The 19,676-nt window shown below is 37.4% G+C and overlaps 1 protein-coding gene across 9 annotated transcripts in view; it reads right to left on the bottom strand.

Annotated features, from left to right (window-relative positions):
* STAT4 (signal transducer and activator of transcription 4) overlaps positions 1-19,676 on the bottom strand; it is a 113,698-nt gene that overhangs the window by 12,317 nt on the left and 81,705 nt on the right. For 6 of the 9 annotated variants that reach the window (XM_035304216.3, XM_035304214.3, XM_035304222.3 and 3 more), the window contains exons 7-15: positions 19,332-19,415; positions 17,721-17,806; positions 15,790-15,941; positions 13,812-13,970; positions 12,774-12,866; positions 9,779-9,838; positions 9,297-9,314; positions 9,122-9,215; positions 6,065-6,109 (exon numbers count right to left, since the gene is read on the bottom strand). In XM_035304216.3, coding sequence (XP_035160107.1) covers positions 6,065-6,109; positions 9,122-9,215; positions 9,297-9,314; positions 9,779-9,838; positions 12,774-12,866; positions 13,812-13,970; positions 15,790-15,941; positions 17,721-17,806; positions 19,332-19,415 — 791 coding nt within the window. The remainder of the gene's footprint in view (positions 1-6,064; positions 6,110-9,121; positions 9,216-9,296; positions 9,315-9,778; positions 9,839-12,773; positions 12,867-13,811; positions 13,971-15,789; positions 15,942-17,720; positions 17,807-19,331; positions 19,416-19,676) is intronic. The other 3 variants (XM_035304220.3, XM_035304219.3, XM_078327075.1) reach the window with 1 other exon arrangement.

Below are 19,676 nucleotides of genomic sequence, written 5' to 3'. Positions count from 1 at the left end.
GAGAAGTATGCACAGGTTTTAACACTCGCATTGAACAAGCAGAAGAAAGAATATCAGAGGTCGAAGATCAACTTAATGAAATAAAACAAGAAGACAAGAATAGAGAAAAAAGGATAAAAAGGAATGAGCAAAGTCTCCAAGAAATATGGGACTATGTGAAAAGACCTAATTTACGTTTGATAGGTATACTTGAATGCAACAGAGAGAATGAATCCAAGCTGGAAAATGCTCTTCAGGATATTAGTCAGGAAAACCTTCCCAACCTAGCAAAGCAGGACAATATTCAACCCCAGGTAATACAGAGAACACCATAAAGATATTCCTCAAGAAGAGCAACCCCAAGGCACATAATTGTTAGATTCACCAGGGTTGAAACGAAGGAGAAAATACTAAGGGCAGCCAGAGAGAAAGGTCAGGTTACCCACAAAGAGAAGCCCATCAGACTTACAGCACATCTCTCAGCAGAAACCCTACAATCCAGAAGAGAGTGGGGGTCAATATTCAACATCCTTAAAGAACAGAACTTTCAGCCCAGAATTTCATATCCAGCCAAACTAAGCTTCATAAGTGAAGGAAAAATAAAATCCTTTGCGAACAAGCAAGTACTCAGAGATTTTATTACCACCAGACCTGCTTTACAAGAGCTTCTGAAAGAAGCATTACACATAGAAAGGAACAACCAGTATTAGCCTTTCTAAAAATTTACCAAAAAGTAAAGAACATTAACATAAAGAAGAATTTACATCAACAAATGGATACAACAGCCAGTTAAAATCAAATGGCAGTAATCCTAAATTTAAATCGACTAAATCCCTCAATCAAAAGATACAGCCAAAACCCATTGGTATGTTGCATCCAGACCCATTTCACATGCAAAGATACACAAAGACTCAAAACAAAGGGATGGAGAAAGATTAACCAACTAAATGGAGAGCAAAAATAAATAAATAAATAAAAAGCAGGAGTTGCAATTCTCGCATCTGATAAAATAGATTTTAAAGCAACGAAGATATAGTGGTAAAAGGATCAATGCAACAATAAGAGCTAATGATCCTAACACCCAGATACATAAGACCTATAAAGAGACTTAGACTCAATGAGACAGAAAATTAATAAGGATATCCAGGACTTGAACTCAGATGTGGAACAAGTAAACTTAATAAATATTTATAGAGCTTTCCACTTTAAATACACAAAATATACATTCTTGTCAATACCACATCACAGAAGCATCATAGATGAGATGCACCATTAATGTTTGTATCAAAGCCATCCTAATCATTCAAGATGATTACAGATAGAAAATATCCATATTAATGATATTTATATTATCTGGCACTGAATATTGTAGCTAGATCAACTGTATTGTACTTCTAAAGGAAAATGCCCATTGGAAAACCTGCTAAGAAACTGGAAAACTGTTCAACCAACTTAATCAGGGCTCCACTTGGGAAAAATTAGATACAACCTAATAAAAGGTAGTTCTAGATGTCACCATATTCTTCTCTGTTTCCTCTGCTCAGTGTCTAATAATACACCTTGGAAACCTAGGATATATTAACAAATGGTAATGGCTTTTAACTTGACAGAAAACCTCTGCTAAGAAAAATATGGCTTGGATAAAAGGTGATTTTCACCCAAATTTCTTGCTCATCTTTTAACAATACATAATTTATGATAATGTCCCACATGGAAAACTATACAGAATAGAATAGAAACAATTAAAATAATCCTTTCATTTAGTGAATATTGAGCACATATTAGATGCTAGACACTGGCTCAGATGCTGGGAAACAATGAGAAGAGAGGGAAACAGTGGTCCAATCACATGAGAGATAGCCTTTAATCACAGAATCACAGAATCAGAAGACAGGAATATAATATGACAACTCTGCTTAGCCCATAAAACAAGGGTACTGTCTGGATGCTGGTGCATTCTAAAATGTCTAAGGTTTTAATAATATTTTTGTACAATTCTCCCTCAAAAAAGTGTTGTAACTCTTTAAATTAGTTCAGCAAGAAATCAACTTGCTGTGCAAATGCTTGGGCTAGGTGGGGTGTGAGTAGTGTGTCTGTGTTTGAGAACACTGAACCTTGCAAGAACATCTGTTTGGCTATTTTGTTAAATGAAACTCAAGTCACCCAGGCTTCACTAATAGCTTCATTGTGCTTCATGACTTTCCACCACATAAACAAAATTACCTAACACCTCAGTCTGTGGCTAAAACTCTCATTTATCAGTTAAAGCCCACTGACAAAGAGCGAACGGGAGAGACTACAATTCCAGCTTCTCTATTCAAACAGTTTTCACATTTCAATAATCACTCTCTAGCTGGCTCCCTGCTAGATAAGGGCCTCCAGGGAAAGGTTGCTTCCTGGGAATGTTTATTTTACAGGGATAGATGGATGGGCTCAAAGCCTGGCCACTTGCTAGGTGATGAAATCGTTTATTCACATTGACTCTTCCCAGGAGAGAAGAGGTGAGAGAAAGGCAGTGATTGCTAAAGTTGATTTTATTCCCACTGTCAATCATTTCATAACTATTTGATACAAGCTCTTACAACCACAAAAGTAGAATGAAGGGACCCACAATTTTGTGTGCGTGTGTATGTGTGCGCACGTGATGGGAGTGATGGGCATTGGAGTGGTAGCAGGAATGCCAGACAAGAAATCCCATGAAGGGGCATACACACATGGTGACCTGAGGTTTCAGGGACCTGGAGCTGGAAAGGGGAAGTGCCCAGGGTTTTGATAGGGACACATCTCCAGTAGAGCACTTGGCAGGTAAGCAGAGAAGGATAAAGATCAGCAGTTGTCTGAAGTTAGGTACCTCCTTTTAGAGCCCAGTTTTCCCATCTGTGTAGACACCTGCTCCCTCCAGAGGAGGCTGATCAGTAAATGTCATCGCCAACATCTACACAGCCCACCACCACTGACTCACACACAGCTCATTTGGTCCTCATGACATTCCTTAGAAATGTAGGTTAACGTTAGCAGCATTTTGTAGATAAGGAATTTGGGAGTTAGAGAGGTTAAGTGGCTTGTGCAAGCTCAGACTGCCCCAAGAGGCAGAAACCAACACAGTGCTATCTCCACTATCTCACCGAGGCACAACACACGTGAAAAAGGAGACACAGTAGACAGGAGAGGTCAACAGCATTTTCTGAAGAAGCATTATTTTAAATTATGATGTGAGACAGCCATGATTTCTGAGCAGGTAGGCAAGGTGCAGCCACTCTGTGAGATAGATGGGGTGAGGTGACCGGGTAGGAGGAGTGCCAACTAGCTTGCCTTTACAGGGAAGATTCTGCGACCCAGAGGTAGCATAGCAGAGGGGCCAGGAGCCGGGACACGGGATCAGACTGCCATGGTTTTATCTTGGCCCTGCCATCAACTGCCCCTGTAATCTTGAGTAAGCTGTGCGACCACTCTGTGCCTCAGTTTCCATAACTGAAACAAGTATGAGGCTAATAGTACCTACTTTACAGTCCTGTTGCAAGAATAGCAGAAATCAGTATTAGTGAAGCTCTTAGTGTCCACGAGGATTGTTGAAGTCATTCTAGGAGGCTGTGAACTCCTGCTACAGGTGCTCACAGATAAGCAATAGCAACTTGCTGAAACTTGAAAACGAGGTTAAGATATCCTGCTTCCTGTTTTCCAGAAATTTGTTACCATAATCCCTGGCCTCATGACTTTATGAACTTCACTTTATTGCTCCCTCTTCCCTCACTTCTTCCTAACCTTCGTGTGATCATCCCTACTGAATGGCCAAGACCCTGATTCCTGGCTTATCTTCCTTCACATTTTGTGACTACTCCTGCTGCACACAGGATAGAGTACCTAGGAGTCATACTAAAATTCTACCAACAGGTGGAGCTCAAAGAATACATTAAAATAAAATGAGCCCGATTTGGCAAACCTGAAAAAAAACAGGGAAGAAATAAAAATCATTCTGATATGACTGTATGATTTTGCTATTCATCAGAAAATAGAGGAAATAAATTGAAAGCAATATAAGTAGACAGTGTTAATAAGACAGTGGTTGGTTTTTCTACAGTGGAAGACGATTTACTTAGATTTCTGTCTCTATGGAAATCCAAATGAAGATTTTCATTTCATATTCATAAAGATGACAATATACTACAAGAGGTGAGCTATTTGGATTTATTCTCATTCGATTTGTTTTACTTAAAGAAAGTTCAGGATAATGATACTTAGTCTGTTCAGATTCATAAATAATACTCAGGGATGTCAAGCTGAATGAAATGCTGCAACTCTGGCCAGAATTCCAAGGAGGTGTGTGGAATGAGCTTTTATCTAAAACGCGCTAATGTTTAGGAAGTTTAGAAAACCTTTATGGGTTTCTATAAGCTGGAAGAACAACTCCCCTTCACTTGTTTTACTAGAATCTCCTTAAACTCAAAAACTCTACTCCTGTGATTTCTTTGGCTGCACAGACCTGCTTAGGGGGCTGTGCGCTGAGCAGCAATTCTACCTTGGAAGACTGAGCTCGTCTTTGGTGGTCCTATGACGTTTGGCAAATGATCTTTAAGACACAGTTAAGGGAATGAAGAATTCTTGGAGGGCAAAATGGTAGGGCATTAAATCTTTTGTGATGGATCTTTATGGTTTTGTGGGGTGTGATAAATTGGATGTCACTGGATGCTGGATTTATAAAGTGGTTTTCTTCCAAACAATTCAAAGATCTTTTTTATAGGAGCTGTGACTGTAAAGCCTAGAGTTTGGATCCATATGAACCACCCCAGAAATAAATCTCATTGTTTCAAAATTGCATCATGTAGGTGGTTTTACACCTGCAGCACCTCTGAGCAGGGACTGTTGAGCATTAATATCCTGATCCCTTGGAGGAAAAAAATGGCAATATTTCTTCATCAGATCATTTGCCAAATCTCACATTTTCAGGCCCTGGCAGAGCATGTACTCAAACCCAGGTTTTCTAGTTCCAAACATATATGTCATGGACTTATGCCTTAGTTTCTAGGTCAACTGAATAAATATGCTCCAAGATCATGTCCAGTTCATGATTTGACTGCTCGATCATCAACTAACTCAAATGTGAGTACTCAGATTGCATTAGTTGGTTCCTTCATTCAAATCGTCTAGTGAAATGCAAACATTAGAGAGCAAGGTGATTGATACCTCAAAATAATAAGGTTGGTTTTTACCCTGCATATCAGAATTGCAGGGTAAAAAAAAAAAGCCCGACTTCATGTATGTGAGAAAATGAGTGAATGAAAAATGAAGAATCACAAAGATATTTCTTGATAATGGACTGACTAAAGAAATTATGGCACACTTATAAAATGCAATGTAATGCAACCAATTTAAATTATGTTCTCCAATAATATTTAAAATTATGAAAAATTGTTCTCCAGGCTGCGGGCAGGGGCTCAAAAAAAAAAAAGGATACATGAATACATTGCTATATGAAAAAAGCAGGCTATGAAGCAATGAGTATCTTTTTTTTTTTTTTTTTTTGAGACTAAGGCTCACTCTGTTGCCCAGGCTGGAGTGCAATGGCGTAATCTCAGCTCACTGCAACCTCTGCCTCCCAGATTCAAGCAATTCTCCAACCTCAGCCTCCCGAGTAGCTGGGATTCCAGGCGCCCGCCATCATGCCCAGCTAATTTTTCTATTATTAGTAGAGATGGGGTTTCGCCATGTTAACCAGGCTAGTCTCGAACTTCTGACTTCATGATCCATCTGCCTTGGCCTCCCAAAGTGCTGGGATTACAGGTGTGAGCCACCCGTGCCCAGCCTGAGTATCATATATTTTTAAGGTAATATATACATAAATAAAAGACTGGAATGATGTCTACCAAGATGTTAATAGTTATTTTCTTTGGAGGGTGTTATATGTTATTTTTATTTTCTCTTTTAAAAAAACTTCCTCATATTTTCTTCAATTATCAAGCTTTACATCTATAATCAGAAAAACATGAATTTGATTTTATATGAAGTCAAGCAGTTTAAAAGCTTTGTAAAAATAAGATATTATAAGATCTGTTCCCAGAAAAATTCTATAGGAGAAAACATTTCCTACCTCGTTTCCTTTACCTCCAGCACTGGACTTCATTTCCTTTGGTTGCTTTGTAAAAGAAAACAACAATATTTAGATGGAGAAGAATTATCAGCTACATATTAAGTTGGTCGTACCTGTTGGAGTCGTTCTCTTGGCCAGAGTTTTGACTTCTAGAACAGCAACATATTTTCAAACTCATTGAAACCTGACACAACTGCCCGGATTTAAGAGAGAGGAGCTTCCTGTCTCACCCCATGGGATGCCGCTTTAGAAACCTGAGTTGGCTTATCACTAAGACTTTAGCTTTCAGCCAACATTTTCAAGAAAAGAAATCATGCTGAGAACTTTCAGAATCTGTACAGCACTCATTTGTGCCTGGAAAGAATCATTTTGGTAAGCTATGGGGATGATTTCCAGTCCCTGAGAAACCAAGTCTAACAGAGAGGACTAGAAAAATAAACTCTAGGGCAGAGTGTACCATATAGCGTAGTAAGCCATTAAATGACATCAGAGAGGAAGAAGACTCACTGACACAATAAATGTGCACTGACATAGATTACTGAATGAAAAAAAGAGGCAGAAAACAAATAATACAGTGTGTATTATTTGATCCCACTTTAAAAATAATTATATGTAAATATTTTAGAAAAAAGGACAAAGTTATAAAAAATAACGATGTTAATAGCATTGCAAAGTGGTGAAATTATAGGTTATAATTTTTAAATTTTTGACTTTTATTTTCTATATTTATTTTGTATCAAAAAGGAATTAAAGTTTTATGCATAAAATAAATGTGAAAATGCTTCAGAAGAGCAAAAGAGCACTGTAAAAACTGAGGTTTTGTTATTTTATATATTGTACCTGCTAAAATAAAGACCTCACCGATTTTTGGTGCGTTCCTTGTTCTCCCTTTTCCATGTGACTTTTTTGGGAGACAGACGTTTCTAAGTTAAGATCTTCCTACTTATTACTAAACATGGCCCCTTGTTGAAAGTTCCTAGAGGGTAGGAATTGAGCCTAACAAAATAGAGTGTGAGTTTCAAGGATGTCTATAATACATTGTTTTTTATTACATTTTATTTATTTGGCAGTTCACACAGGAAGGATTCATTAAAAACAAAAACAGAAACAAAACCATACTCCTCAATACTAAAAAACAAACAAAAACAATATCAAAACCAGAAATCAGAATACATTTACATATGCAGATATCTTTCTGTGAAGCTACATTTTATCTTTTAGAAAGTAGACTTTTTGAGTCAGATTCAATGGTGTCCAAACACTCAGTGAGGCAATTGCTAAACATTAATAAGCAGGAGGAGTAACGTGGTTTCTGGCAAGAAAAGCAGTAAGGTCTTTGGGAATCTAAGAACTACACAAAGAATTAGAAAGAAGGCAGGAAGAGAACTCTAGGTCAAGAGGAAGTGGTAAAAACAAGAAGCAACAGGATGAGGCTGGGTCAGAGCTTTCTAGACATAGCAAGGTGAACTATTTACAGCTGCTATACCTAGGAGCATCCTATTTCCCCAACCTAGCCTCCTAAAATGAAAGCACTTTTCACCAGACATGATGATCAGAGATATAAAAATGAAACCAGGAATGCCTATCCATTATTACACATGTGTGTATGTGCCTTTGTACTTTTATATTTATATATCATCGTTGTACATATTTTTGTGGTACATATGATATTTTGATACATGTATACAATGTGTAATAATCGAATCAGGGTAACTGGGATATTTATAACATAATTTATATTTTCTTTGTGTTGGGACCATTACAATTCTTCTCTTCCTGCTATTTAAAAATATACAATAAATTATTGTTCCCTTCTATACTATTTTTGTTTTTGAGTCTGAGTCTTGCTGTGTCACCGGGTTGGAGTGCAGTGGCATGATCTCAGCTCACTGCAACCTTCGCCTCCCAGGTTCAAGCGATTCTCCTGCCTCAGCCTCCCAAGTAGCTGAGATTACAGGCATGTGCCACGACGTCCAGCTAATTTTTGTGTTTTTAGTAGAGATGGGGTCACCATGTTTGCCAGACTGGTCTTGAACTCCTGACCTCAGGTGATCCACCTGCCTCTGCCTCCCAAAGTGCTGGAATTACAAGTCTGAGCCACCGCACCCGGCCCCTTCTACACTATTGAATTCCGGAATTTATTTCCTCTGTCTAACTGTACCTTTGTACCCATTAACTGACTTCTCTTTGTACCCATTAACTGACTTCTCTTTATCCCCCTGCCCCACTTGGTTTCCTAGCCTCTGGTAACCACCATTCTACTATCTGCCTCTGAGAGATCTGCTGTTTTAGTTCCCTCATGAGTGAGAACATGCAATATTTATCTTTCTGTGCCTGGCTTATTTCATTTAACATAATGAGGCTTATTTCATTTAACAGAATGACCTCCAGTTCCATCCATGTTGATGCATATGACACGTTTCATTCTTTCAATGGCTGAATAATATCCCACTGTGTAATACCTCTCCATTTTAAGACAGATTATCTCTGTCCTTATCAGCAAAATATACTAACCAACTCCTATGCATGCTTAGGTACTATGTCTTCATTGCTTATAACTCAGACCTTCCAAGTAAAGGTTCAGTGTTCTTTCTATCATTTTAATTATTCACTGGTGGTATGTTTTATTTCTCAATATGGTTCCTAATTTCTTTTCTTTTATCTATTTTAATTTTTTTTTTTGAGATGGAGTCTTGCACTGTAATCTGGGCTGGAGTGCAAAGGCGCGATCTCAGCTCATGCAACTCCCGCCTCAGCCTCCAGAGTAGCTGGGACTACAGGCACCCGCCACCACGCCTGGCTAATTTTTTTTGTATTTTTAGTAGAGACGGGGTTTCACTATGTTGACCAGGTGGCGGAGGTTGCAGCATCCTGACCCGGTGAACCGCCCACCTCCGCCTCCCAAAGTGCTGTAATTACAAGCCACCGTGCCCGGCCAGTTTCTAATTTGAAATAAGAAATGTTTAAGCACAGAATATACTGTTATAAGGGCTCTTAGTATAGATGTCTCTGATTTGAGGGAAAAAAAAGCCTGTGTAACTTTACTGCTAAACTCACCAAATGTCGAAATTCTACCGAGAGACTCCCATTGGAAGATTCTTCAATAGACATGGCTTTGACGTTAGTTCCACAAAGCACAAATCTTCGGTTGCTGGAGAGGAAATCTTAGCTATTTACATGGTCTCAGGTAAAACAGAGCAGCAATAAAGATTCCCCAAAATAAATGTCTTACCTTAGAGTTGAAACATTCCTGTAAAACCAAGAAGATTCTTTAAAATGAGCTATTTAATAGATCTAGGAACAACTTTCTATGATACTTTATTTATTTATTTACTTATTTATTTGGAGACAGAGTCTCGCTCTGTCACCCAGGCTGGAGTGCAGTGGCACGATCTTGGTTCACTACAACCTCTGCCTCCCAGGTTCAAGTGATTCTCCTGCCTCAGCCTCCTAAGTAGCTGGGACTACAGGCATGAGCCACCACACCTGGCTTCTATGATACTTTAAAGGATAGTAGATAAAATTGATTTCAAGTTTTTATAATAAAATTTAAAAGTTAAACATTGAGTTTTGTTAAATGTTTGAATTTCAAAGTCAAATATTTGAAGTACATTGTTAGATAAGTAAATTTAAAAGATCAAAATTATTCTATAAAATAAGGGTTATTCATTTTAAATAGTCTTTCACAACTCAAAATGATATTAGAAAACTTACTTGTCAATTGATGCTTTAACCTTTACCTGATAGTTTAGTTCTGGTAATTTTATTAGTAGTCTGAAAAGAGATTTCAATAAAAAAAAAAGATAAAAATTGAAAGTGTTTTAAAACTCTTTTTTATATTTAAACATTTAAATATACTTATGGAATATGCATATAAACAAACCTAACGTTATCTACAGTTATATGATAGTATGTGTTAAGAATGTCCAATGCCTCTTCAGTTTGCCGTGTTACTGATGTTGACATCAGTCACGTATTAGCATTATTGACAAACATTTGGAAAGTGTTTCCATATTGTTTCAGTTGATGTTTGCTGAATAATACATTGGCTGGGTCAGAAAAAAAAGCTTATATTTTGGCTGAAGCCTAAATCTGAGTTAAATGTATAGATATAAAAATTCTTATATGGCTTAATTTTATCCTCATATTACAAAAAAAGAAACCACTTTGTAAGTGTTGATGATGAGTATTTTATGGTGACTATACTAAGACAGACCTCTAGTAAAATATGGAAAAATCCCAATTCGAATGCATTTGAAATCTTTCAAAACACTATATTAAAATAACAGCAAAAATGTTCATTAAAAAACCAACTTCAAATGAAAAAGTAACTGAAGTTCAATATAAAAATTTCTTTAATTCCTTCTGTGTCAGCCCATCCATTATTCTTTTGCTTTCTCTAACTCCTCAGATGTCTCTCCTGTGATGTGACCTACCTGTGGGTTCAGTGCAGTTTCAGAGATAGTCATTCAGTCCCTCACCCATTCATTTATTTACTCATGCCCTCATCCTAAACTTTGTGCATTCACTCAGCATGCACTGAGCTCCTCATATTTGCCCAGTACAGCCTTAGGTACCAGAGAACTAGTGTAGCAAAGATTGCAGGAGGGAGAAATGTGAACATGGCTCTACATGAAAGGAGGGAGTCCAGGCACACAGATGGAACATAGAGAATATGGTGATAAGCAACTCACTGGCATTAGAGAAATGAAATCATAGCTCATAGGCAGCCCAAACAAAAGGGTGGGTTGAATGTTGCAAAATGTTGAAAGTCCTGTACAAGGCACAAGATTGGTTCAGGGTTTGGAGTATGCTGATGTGCAGCCATTGGCAATGAACGATGAGAAGGGGACACAGTCATATAAAATAAGGCCAGATGTTTTTCTCCTCCACCTTCCTTTTTATACTACTTCAGGAAGGATCTGATTCACTGTAACATGCTGATGTCCCACTGAGTCCAAGTTCATCCTTTTCTTTGAAACAGGAGGATGCAATGGTATGGCAAAGAGGGGTTTTAGAAAAACCTTGATTAAGGGATCATCTATCAAGATGGTGGGTAATAGGGTGTAGAGAAGGAGGATGGAGACACAGTAGGTAGACGAGGAAGACAGAACCTACCATCAGGGACTAAAATTCTATGCCTCTGGCAATCAGTTCACACAACATGCAGGTGGTGCTGCTTCAGATTAGAAATTTTTTTGCTAGGCAATCCCTACTCATCTCCCCTTTTGCCCCAGAGAGCATTTTAGACTTACTCTATCATCTATAGGAGTGTCTCAAGGAAAAGGAGAATGTCCACCACTTCTCCATCCGAGTTCCCTTTATTGTTACTCCCCTCCGAGTTATATGGAGATGTGGGAATGAAGAATGAACAACTTTTGATAATTCCTATTTTATTTTATTTTATTTTTTTGAGACAGAGTCTTGCTCTGTCACCCAGGCTGGAGTGTAGTGGTGTGACCTCGGCTCTCTGTAATCTCTGCCTCCCAGTTTCAAGCGATTCTCGTGCCTCAACCTCCTGAGTAGCTGGGATTACAGGCATGCACCAACATGCTCAGATAATTTTTCTGTTTTTAGTAGAGATGGGGTTTTGCCATGCTGGCCAGGCTGGTCTTGAACTCCTGACCTCAGGTGATCTGCCTTCCTCAGCCTCCCAAAATGTTGGGATTATAGGCATGAGCCACCATGCCTGGCCAACAACGCAACTTAAAAAGGAACCTAGCCTCTGCCTTTTGTTTTCAGTTCTTAAATCTTGGTGCAAAATTCACACAAAGAAACTGATTAAGAATTTTAATCTGTGTCTTAAAAATGCAAACTGAAGACAAATGCCTTCTCTTTAAAAATGGAGTTCCAATAGTGATAAATGATCAGCAACTCCATCATAGAACCCTAAATTGCTCTGTGTCATGGCATCACCACCTCTTGACATGTTAGTTTGTGGTTTCAGTTTTCCAGAGGTCACCTAGAGATTAAGCATTTAAAGCTTTAGTTCTTGGAGTTTGAGGCATGATGAGAATCTTTGAAAGTAAGAACTCAAACTCATTATTCTCAACATCATTAGGGACAACTGTAAGTTTTGATTGCTTATGCTAATAGAAAGGATCAAATTCACAGAGAAAGCAAAGCAACAATAATACAAAAGTTATGTCTTTAACTCAGGGACACAATAAAGATATATGGAAGACTGTGGTTTTGAGAGTTTTTGTGGAAAGTCCAATAAGCCAGTTACTGGGTAATCACAGGAGATGAATATGCCACTACGTTTCCTGGATAGGTTATTGAAAGCATTCCAGAATCTGTCCCCAGTCTGTCCTCTCAGTTCTGTCTCTCCCTGCCCCCCATGATTACCAGACAGACCCAGGAAGCCATTATTTCTGTGCTCTTCCTCTCATACAATCCTCTGGGTGATCCATCTCTCCAGTCTTTTCTCAAGTCAGCCTTTTCAGTAATTCATTTCATTGTGCCTGATATTATGGTTCCATTCTTTCAAGCTAATCCCTCATGTCCTCATCCGTACTGTCATGCTCTTGACAAGCAGGACTCTCACCTTAACATTTCTGTGGGTATTTCCTAAGGCTCAGAGCTGGCACACAGCAGATGGTTCAATAAAGAATAGATGAATGCAAGCCACAGTGAGAGAAACTGGCCTTGATTATCCAGAAACTATAGTTCCACAAACACACGAAATAGTAGAAGATATTCTGCCTACCTTAGTTTTACAGTGAACTGAATTAGGGTTTTAAGTACCAGCGGCCTCTGAGGGTGGGTTGGCATACATGGCTGTCGCTCAACCACAAACGAGCTAGATAAAAAGGAAATAAAGCATGTCATTTGAAAACATTGAAAATATCGACAGACTGAAAACCACAGAGGAACAGGATGCTATCCACGCATAAAGTCCAAGTTTTCTACATTTAGAAGATATTCAAATCCCCAATTAAACTCACATCTTTACAATGGCTTTTCATAAATCACGTAACAGCAGTAAATGATTCTTGTTATAATTGAGCCATAAAAAAAGCCCCAGTCCACTTAGTAATTTTTTTTTTCTTTTGAAAAGGGTCTCTCTCTCTCTGTTGCCCAGGCTGAAGTGCAATGGCATGATCATAGCTCACTGCAGCCTTGACCTCACGGGCTCAAGCGATCCTCCTGCCTTGGCTTCCTGAGTATCTAGGGTGATAGGCATGTGCCACCATGCCTGGATAATTTTTTTTATTTTTTGTAGACATGGGGGTCTTTCTATGTTGTCCAGGGTGGTCTCAAACTCCTGAGCTCAAGCATTCTCCTGTCTCAGCCCCCCAAAGTGCTGGAATTACAGGTGTGAGGCACCAGGCTTGGCCAAGAATAAATTTCATGACTTTTTTGGACTAAATGTTAGGATTTCTGGTACATATTAGCATTTTTTTCTTTAGAATAGCTCATAAACATGAAAATGTTCTCCATCCTTCATTTCATGGATATACACGTAAGAAAAAAATCCTTGAAATCTTTTCTAAAATGTAAAAACTGAGCTGTCAGTGAGTGTAGAAAACCGAGCCAGTTGGTGAGAGAAGTGTTGATGAATAAATAGTGAAGAGTAGAAATGTGATTTCTGAAACTTTGGAGTTCTATTCACTTCTCCCTGAGGCTCATTGTTGAATACATCCCTGCCACTCTTTCACCTAACCCCAAAACCTTAGGCAGGGTGTTCTTACTTCATGGGATGGAGGATGCCAGGAAGCACTGAAATTTATAGCACTTCACTTACTTCTTGAAAAGGTTGTAGATCAAGAAGGTGACTCTTTCTAGCATGTGAGTTCTTTGCATCGGAATGGGATCACCTTCATATGTCATTTTGGTAGATTGCTCCTCTAGTTTCTCCAACTGCCGTCTGAGTTGGAAAAGACTTTCTGCCAATAGTGTAAAGCTATTGAACAGCAAATGAAAATAAAAAATAGTTTTTCCACTTATTAGTAAAACATTGTAACAATGGGTCATAGTTAACAAATGTTAAATTATTAAGTACTTATTTAAATTAATTAATCACTTAGTTTGATTTAGGTTAGTGACAGTTCTTTATTTTTATTTTCCTAACCCATTTTTTTCTTGAATATGCATATGTTAAACATTTTCAATGTTTTCTCATTTATACCTTCAATTAGATATGTCATCATTTATGAGATTTTATCAATATCTGGAACCAAATCCCTTTTAATTACTCTTTGTTTAAGCTTATTAAGCATATAGATGTTAAAACTATGGCACTCACTAAAGGGCAAAGAAAAAGCAAATTTAAAGCCATAAAATACATGAGATGATTAATGTTTTCTTATATAAGTATACTGAAAGAAAAACATATGAAACCGATCTTCCCTACAATATATATTTTACTGTCCTAAGTATTAGCCAAGAGTGATCAATGACTCTCTTTAGAGTGAGGTATTATATTTAGAAATGCTTGCTCTTGATGTCTGCTTGGAATTGTATTCACGACATGGTGATCTCACCTCAGAAATGGAGGTGGTAGTGTGGGCCAGAAGCCTAGGGAAGAGTAAGATTGAAATGGACACGGAAGGGACTGCCAGCTACAGGAGGCATAACGTCTTAACAGACTTGGAAAGTCCACTTCACCCTACAGCAACTCTTTCTACTTAAAGTATTCCACATATAAGACTATGGCAAGAGTGGCTAAATACCTGCTGAGTTTTGGTCTGAGCATCATTATTGATTAAGCTCTTAATTACTCCTTTTATTGTTGTTTTCACAACAGAGTACAGTGAGTTAAAGAATCAAAGTGTCTTCCCAAGGAAAATCAATGTTTTAAATGAGCCAAACTTTTTACATTTCTTGATAAGTAGGCCTGGCAGGGCAGAGCTTTTAGTTAGGGGGGTCCCCAGTTACTTTGAACAATTTTAGATTTAAACTGAACAGTTTCTATTTCATATTTTCCAATTGTTCTTTCAATTAAATAGTTTTGTTCTGAATTTATGACATGGAAAATCCTATGAACATTTTAATCTTCTAATGCAAAGAATAGTATCTACATTTCACTGCATGTTTGCGTACATAGATGGGGAATGGCTTTAAAACCATTTATGGTTTTAAAACTTGACACATAAAAATTGTATATACTTGTGATATACAACATGATGTTTTGATGTATGTATACACTGTTGAATAGTTACATCGAGATAAATAACATGCATTATTACTTCGCATATCTACTTTTCTGTGGTAGGAACTCTTAAGATCTACTTTCTTAGTAATTTTCAAGTATAGAATAAACTGTGATTAACTACAGTCACCATGCTGTACAATGGATCTCTTGAACTTAACTGAAATTTCCCATGCTTCAACCAACATCTGGAACCAAGCAAATCACTATGTTGAAAACACAAAACTAATATTTGAAAGTTGAGATCCCTATTTTGAAGGTTTTGAAGCTAGTGCTTCTTTATTACGTCCTTAAAGAAAGCATATTGCTGGTTTTAAAATTTATTCAAGTGTTTTAAGATTGATATTTTACATATGAAAATTAAGCATTCAATATATGCTTTCTTTTATTTTCCCCATGAGAATAAAAACTAAGAACACTTATATTATTTGCTTTCAGCCGTAGAGTTCGCAGCTGCTAATAAGCTGAATGAACTGATGTTCCAGTCTAAACCTGCATTCTCTGGCTGAGTAACACTGAAGTTGTGTATTTCCTGTGGTTTTCACTAGAAACTACAGCCAATTAGTTTTACCAGTTCTGCAGCTGGTTGAGCACGTTGTGGAGCGGACCCCCGATGCAGGCGATCTGCTGCCGCCGCTTCCAGTCCTGCAGCTCTTCGATGAGCATGTTGTTCATCAACAGGTCCGTCTCATGGATGATTTGGGTCATCTTACTGAGAGCCTCCTAAAAACAAAGGGGACAACTGAAGAGAGTTTCATAAGAAACAAGTCACTTAGAGTTCAATTTACGAAATGATTTCACCTGGTAGACAAAGGCTTGGTTAAAATTTTGACCAAATATTTTACCAAATACTAGCTTCTATTTGTCAGGTCTTTTCAAACAATTACATTATGGAAAATAAATGATGCCATGAGAAAAAAGAATGACCACAGTTTAACATTCTCATCATGTGTTTCAGGATAAATACATTGAATTTGTAACTCCTGTGGCACCAATATTGAATCTTATAGTCATAAAACTGTATAGTTGCTTATTAAAAGGATATTTATATATCCTTTTATTTTTAATAAAGATGGTTATTCATTTATATTAAAATTAGCTGATTAAAACGAGCCTTTTTGTGTTAATTTTTATTAGGATTTTTTCTGGGTTTTGGGAGGCGTAATGAAAAATTATAACTTTTTTTTTTTTTTTTGAGATGGAGTCTCACTCTGTCACCCAGGCTGGAGTGCAGTGCTACTATCTTGGCTCACTGTAACCTCCACCTCCTGGGTTCAAGTGATTCTCCTGCCTCAGCCTCCTGAGTAGCTGGGACTACAGGTGCACACCACCATGCTAGGCTAATTTTTGTATTTTTAGTAGAAATGGGGTTTCACCATATTAGTCAGGCTGGTCTTGAACTCCCAACCTCATGATCTGTCCACCTCGGTCTCCCAAAGGCTGGGATGATAGGTGTAAGCCAACGTGCCCGGCCAAGAATTATAACTTTTAAAGGCCTAGGGGTTAGAAGATATTAATTCCTGTTTTGGCATTACTATAAGCCATAAAAATGCAAACAAAGTATTTAACTTTGCTGAAACTTGGTATTCTCATTTATACAACCAATTGAGTGAACTGAATTATTGTCAATGTTTGTGTTCTTTTTAAAATTTTATTCTTAAAGCAGAATAAGATGACATGCATAAAAATATATAGCATAGATTTATTATGCATAAAAAATTAAATTTTTTCTTGGATTAACTACTTGCATGCTTAAAATCTGATATGTAACTAAGTTTATAATTAATTTAGGGTGAAAATAAATGTTATGCTTGTTTGTGCTCACACAAATTCCTGCACAAAAAAAAATTGAGCCGAACTTTTAGAAACGAACTATAGATTTATCAATGACTGGTTAAATTTCAATTGCACTTATTTTCAAAGAGATGTAGAAAAGTGAAATAGAAATGTTCCCCCTCCTTAAAAATATGTCATTAAACCAGAAAAAATTTCTTGCTCTCCTTGGAAGAAGTTAGGTTGAATATGTTCAGATGTCAAAAATCAGCTATTCTGAACTTTAGTAAATTGCTTACCACTACGTCATTTCTCAAAGTAGAAACTAGAACACTTATTTTTCCAATAAAATTTCAGTAGTCATCAAATACTATTTTAATTATATACATGCAGTGGAACCCATCTCAGCATATTAAGTACAGCAATTAAAACAGACATGTTTGGAATAATGACGAAATAAAAATTGCGTAAAATTTCCACCTTGAAATTAATGTTAGTTACAGAAAATGTATCACATAAGCAAGATCAATAGACTCTAAAGAGGTCCAGGTTGTAAACTCATGAAGAGAAGCAGGGCAAACAGTGTGGGACTGTTCCTAGAAACCTTGCCGTTTTTTTCACTCAGTAAATGGAACTGATAAAATCTGACAGCTTGATTCTTTTCAGTTAGACTAAGTTTAGAAAAAGGAGAAAAATAAGCAAAAGTCAAAATTAAAATTCTTCACTAACCTTTCTCTTGAAATCGAGGCTGTTAAGCATTTCCTGCAGTGTCAAAACTTCCTGATTCATCATGGCACTATTCTTGTCACTCTGATCTGCAAAGGTAAAGAGATCAGATTTAGAGTCCTCTCTAAGTCAAAACTCTCTATTCCTGAAAGTCAAGTCAGCCTCAATCCACCATCCTAAAACAGCTCTGGCCCAGAGAACTTTGTGGTAAGAGACTAATTGGGCTCACTAGAGTTGAGCTTGGAAGTCTCTGTCTGCTCATTTTGCCAGAAAGAATTACATCCAAGCATGCAGAAAAGGACCTCTTTATTTTACAGACCTTCAGGAAAGATTCTGAAGGTCTGTAAATGAACTATTATAGACAGAACAAAACTTCACTTGGTGTTTTGTTTTGGTGGTGGTGCATGGAGGAGATAAAGCTGCCATAATGGATTCCTTACTGGATACCTTTACATTAATAATATACTTGGTTGTTTGGTAAAAGTAAGGAAGGTGAGGATCTCCCCTTGTGCCCATGATTAAATTATATTTGACTCTCTGTTATCTTCACCTACCCCTCCTGCCCTGCTTCATATGCAGGAGTTATGAGAAACTGCCTGACGAGAGTTGCAGTCTTATCTATGTAGTCTCATGAACTAATAAAGACTAAGTTCTTTACTTTCCCCCACTTTTATTTTCAAAATGAGCTAGCCTCATCATAAAATTAGCAGTGGGCCAGAGTTGTAACTAAGAAAAATATCTGACTGAAAAAAAAAGGTTTATCCTTTTTTACATGGAAATACATGCAATAAATAAACATTATATTATTTAATTTGAACATTAAACTTTGTTAACATAGTGGTGAGACTCAGAAAATGACACCCCAAAATAAACTTTATTGACATAGTGGTGGGGCTCAGAAAATGACACCCCAAAATAAGCAGCAGCCTCAAGGTCTCTCTCAATCCTCTATCTCTCCATAGCACAGATGAAGTGTTCAGAAGCTCCCTGATCTGCCTAGAAAGTGGACCCTTAAGAGGAACACAATTGCCTTTGATCCCTTTCCTGAAATTTCATTAACCAGAGAAGGTTAACATTCATATCACAAAGGAAAAGTCCGAAAATTAAACACCACACCTAGAGCCCAAACTTTGTCCCAAACCATTGTTTGTTCTTAGGTTCCAGTCAATTATTCAAGAGAATTATTTACTAACTACCACCTGAGCACTGGGTCCATTCATTAACTTTAAAATTCAAGGCATAAAAACATCCGTACCCCATTGGATTATGGGTATTCTCCCGCTCTTCTCCCATCCTGTGCATGTTAAATTTATATGCCCTTTTCTCCTATTGATCTACCTTTTATTAGTCCATATTCAATCAGAGGGTGAAGGGGGAAGATTTCCTTTTTGCTCCTACAATGGCAGGTGAATGTTTATACCAACCATTCATGTTCATGAAAAATGAGGGCTGGGAATGCTGATTTGACTTCTGTAATTGTGAAAAGGAGGCCCCAGAACAACAGTGTGGCAAATTCTCTACGAAAGAGGATAATCTCTAGGAACTCATTTCTGCTTGTAATAATTCACAAATTCACTAACTCCTAGATCCCATACATAGCAAAATCTTGCTTACACAGCATTTTGGCAACTGAAAACTTCTTTAGGTAACCTTTCTCATCTTCACCAATAACTTGGTTCCCTTGTATTTTTCTTTTCACTTATAACAGGATGGAACAAACAAAGTTAATATTTGTGGATTTAGGTGATAAAAATGATCATTTTAATTCATAATGTACAGGAAGCACTGAAAAAGTGACTCAAATCATAACAAATTAAGTTAAAATATTCTTATCCTTAAAATTAGTAGTTTGCATATAAAATTTGGAATAAGGCTGCCTTTAATGAATATCACTTGATTAAATTTGTATTTGTTCTAAACCCTTTTAGGGTCATGGACTCCCCCTTTGATAATGAAACC

Source organism: Callithrix jacchus, chromosome 6 (genome assembly GCF_049354715.1).
Source record: "Callithrix jacchus isolate 240 chromosome 6, calJac240_pri, whole genome shotgun sequence".
Lineage (NCBI taxonomy): Eukaryota > Metazoa > Chordata > Mammalia > Primates > Cebidae > Callithrix > Callithrix jacchus.
The sequence above is the reverse complement of the archived record's forward strand: the minus strand, read 5'-3'. Positions and strand labels throughout refer to the sequence as shown.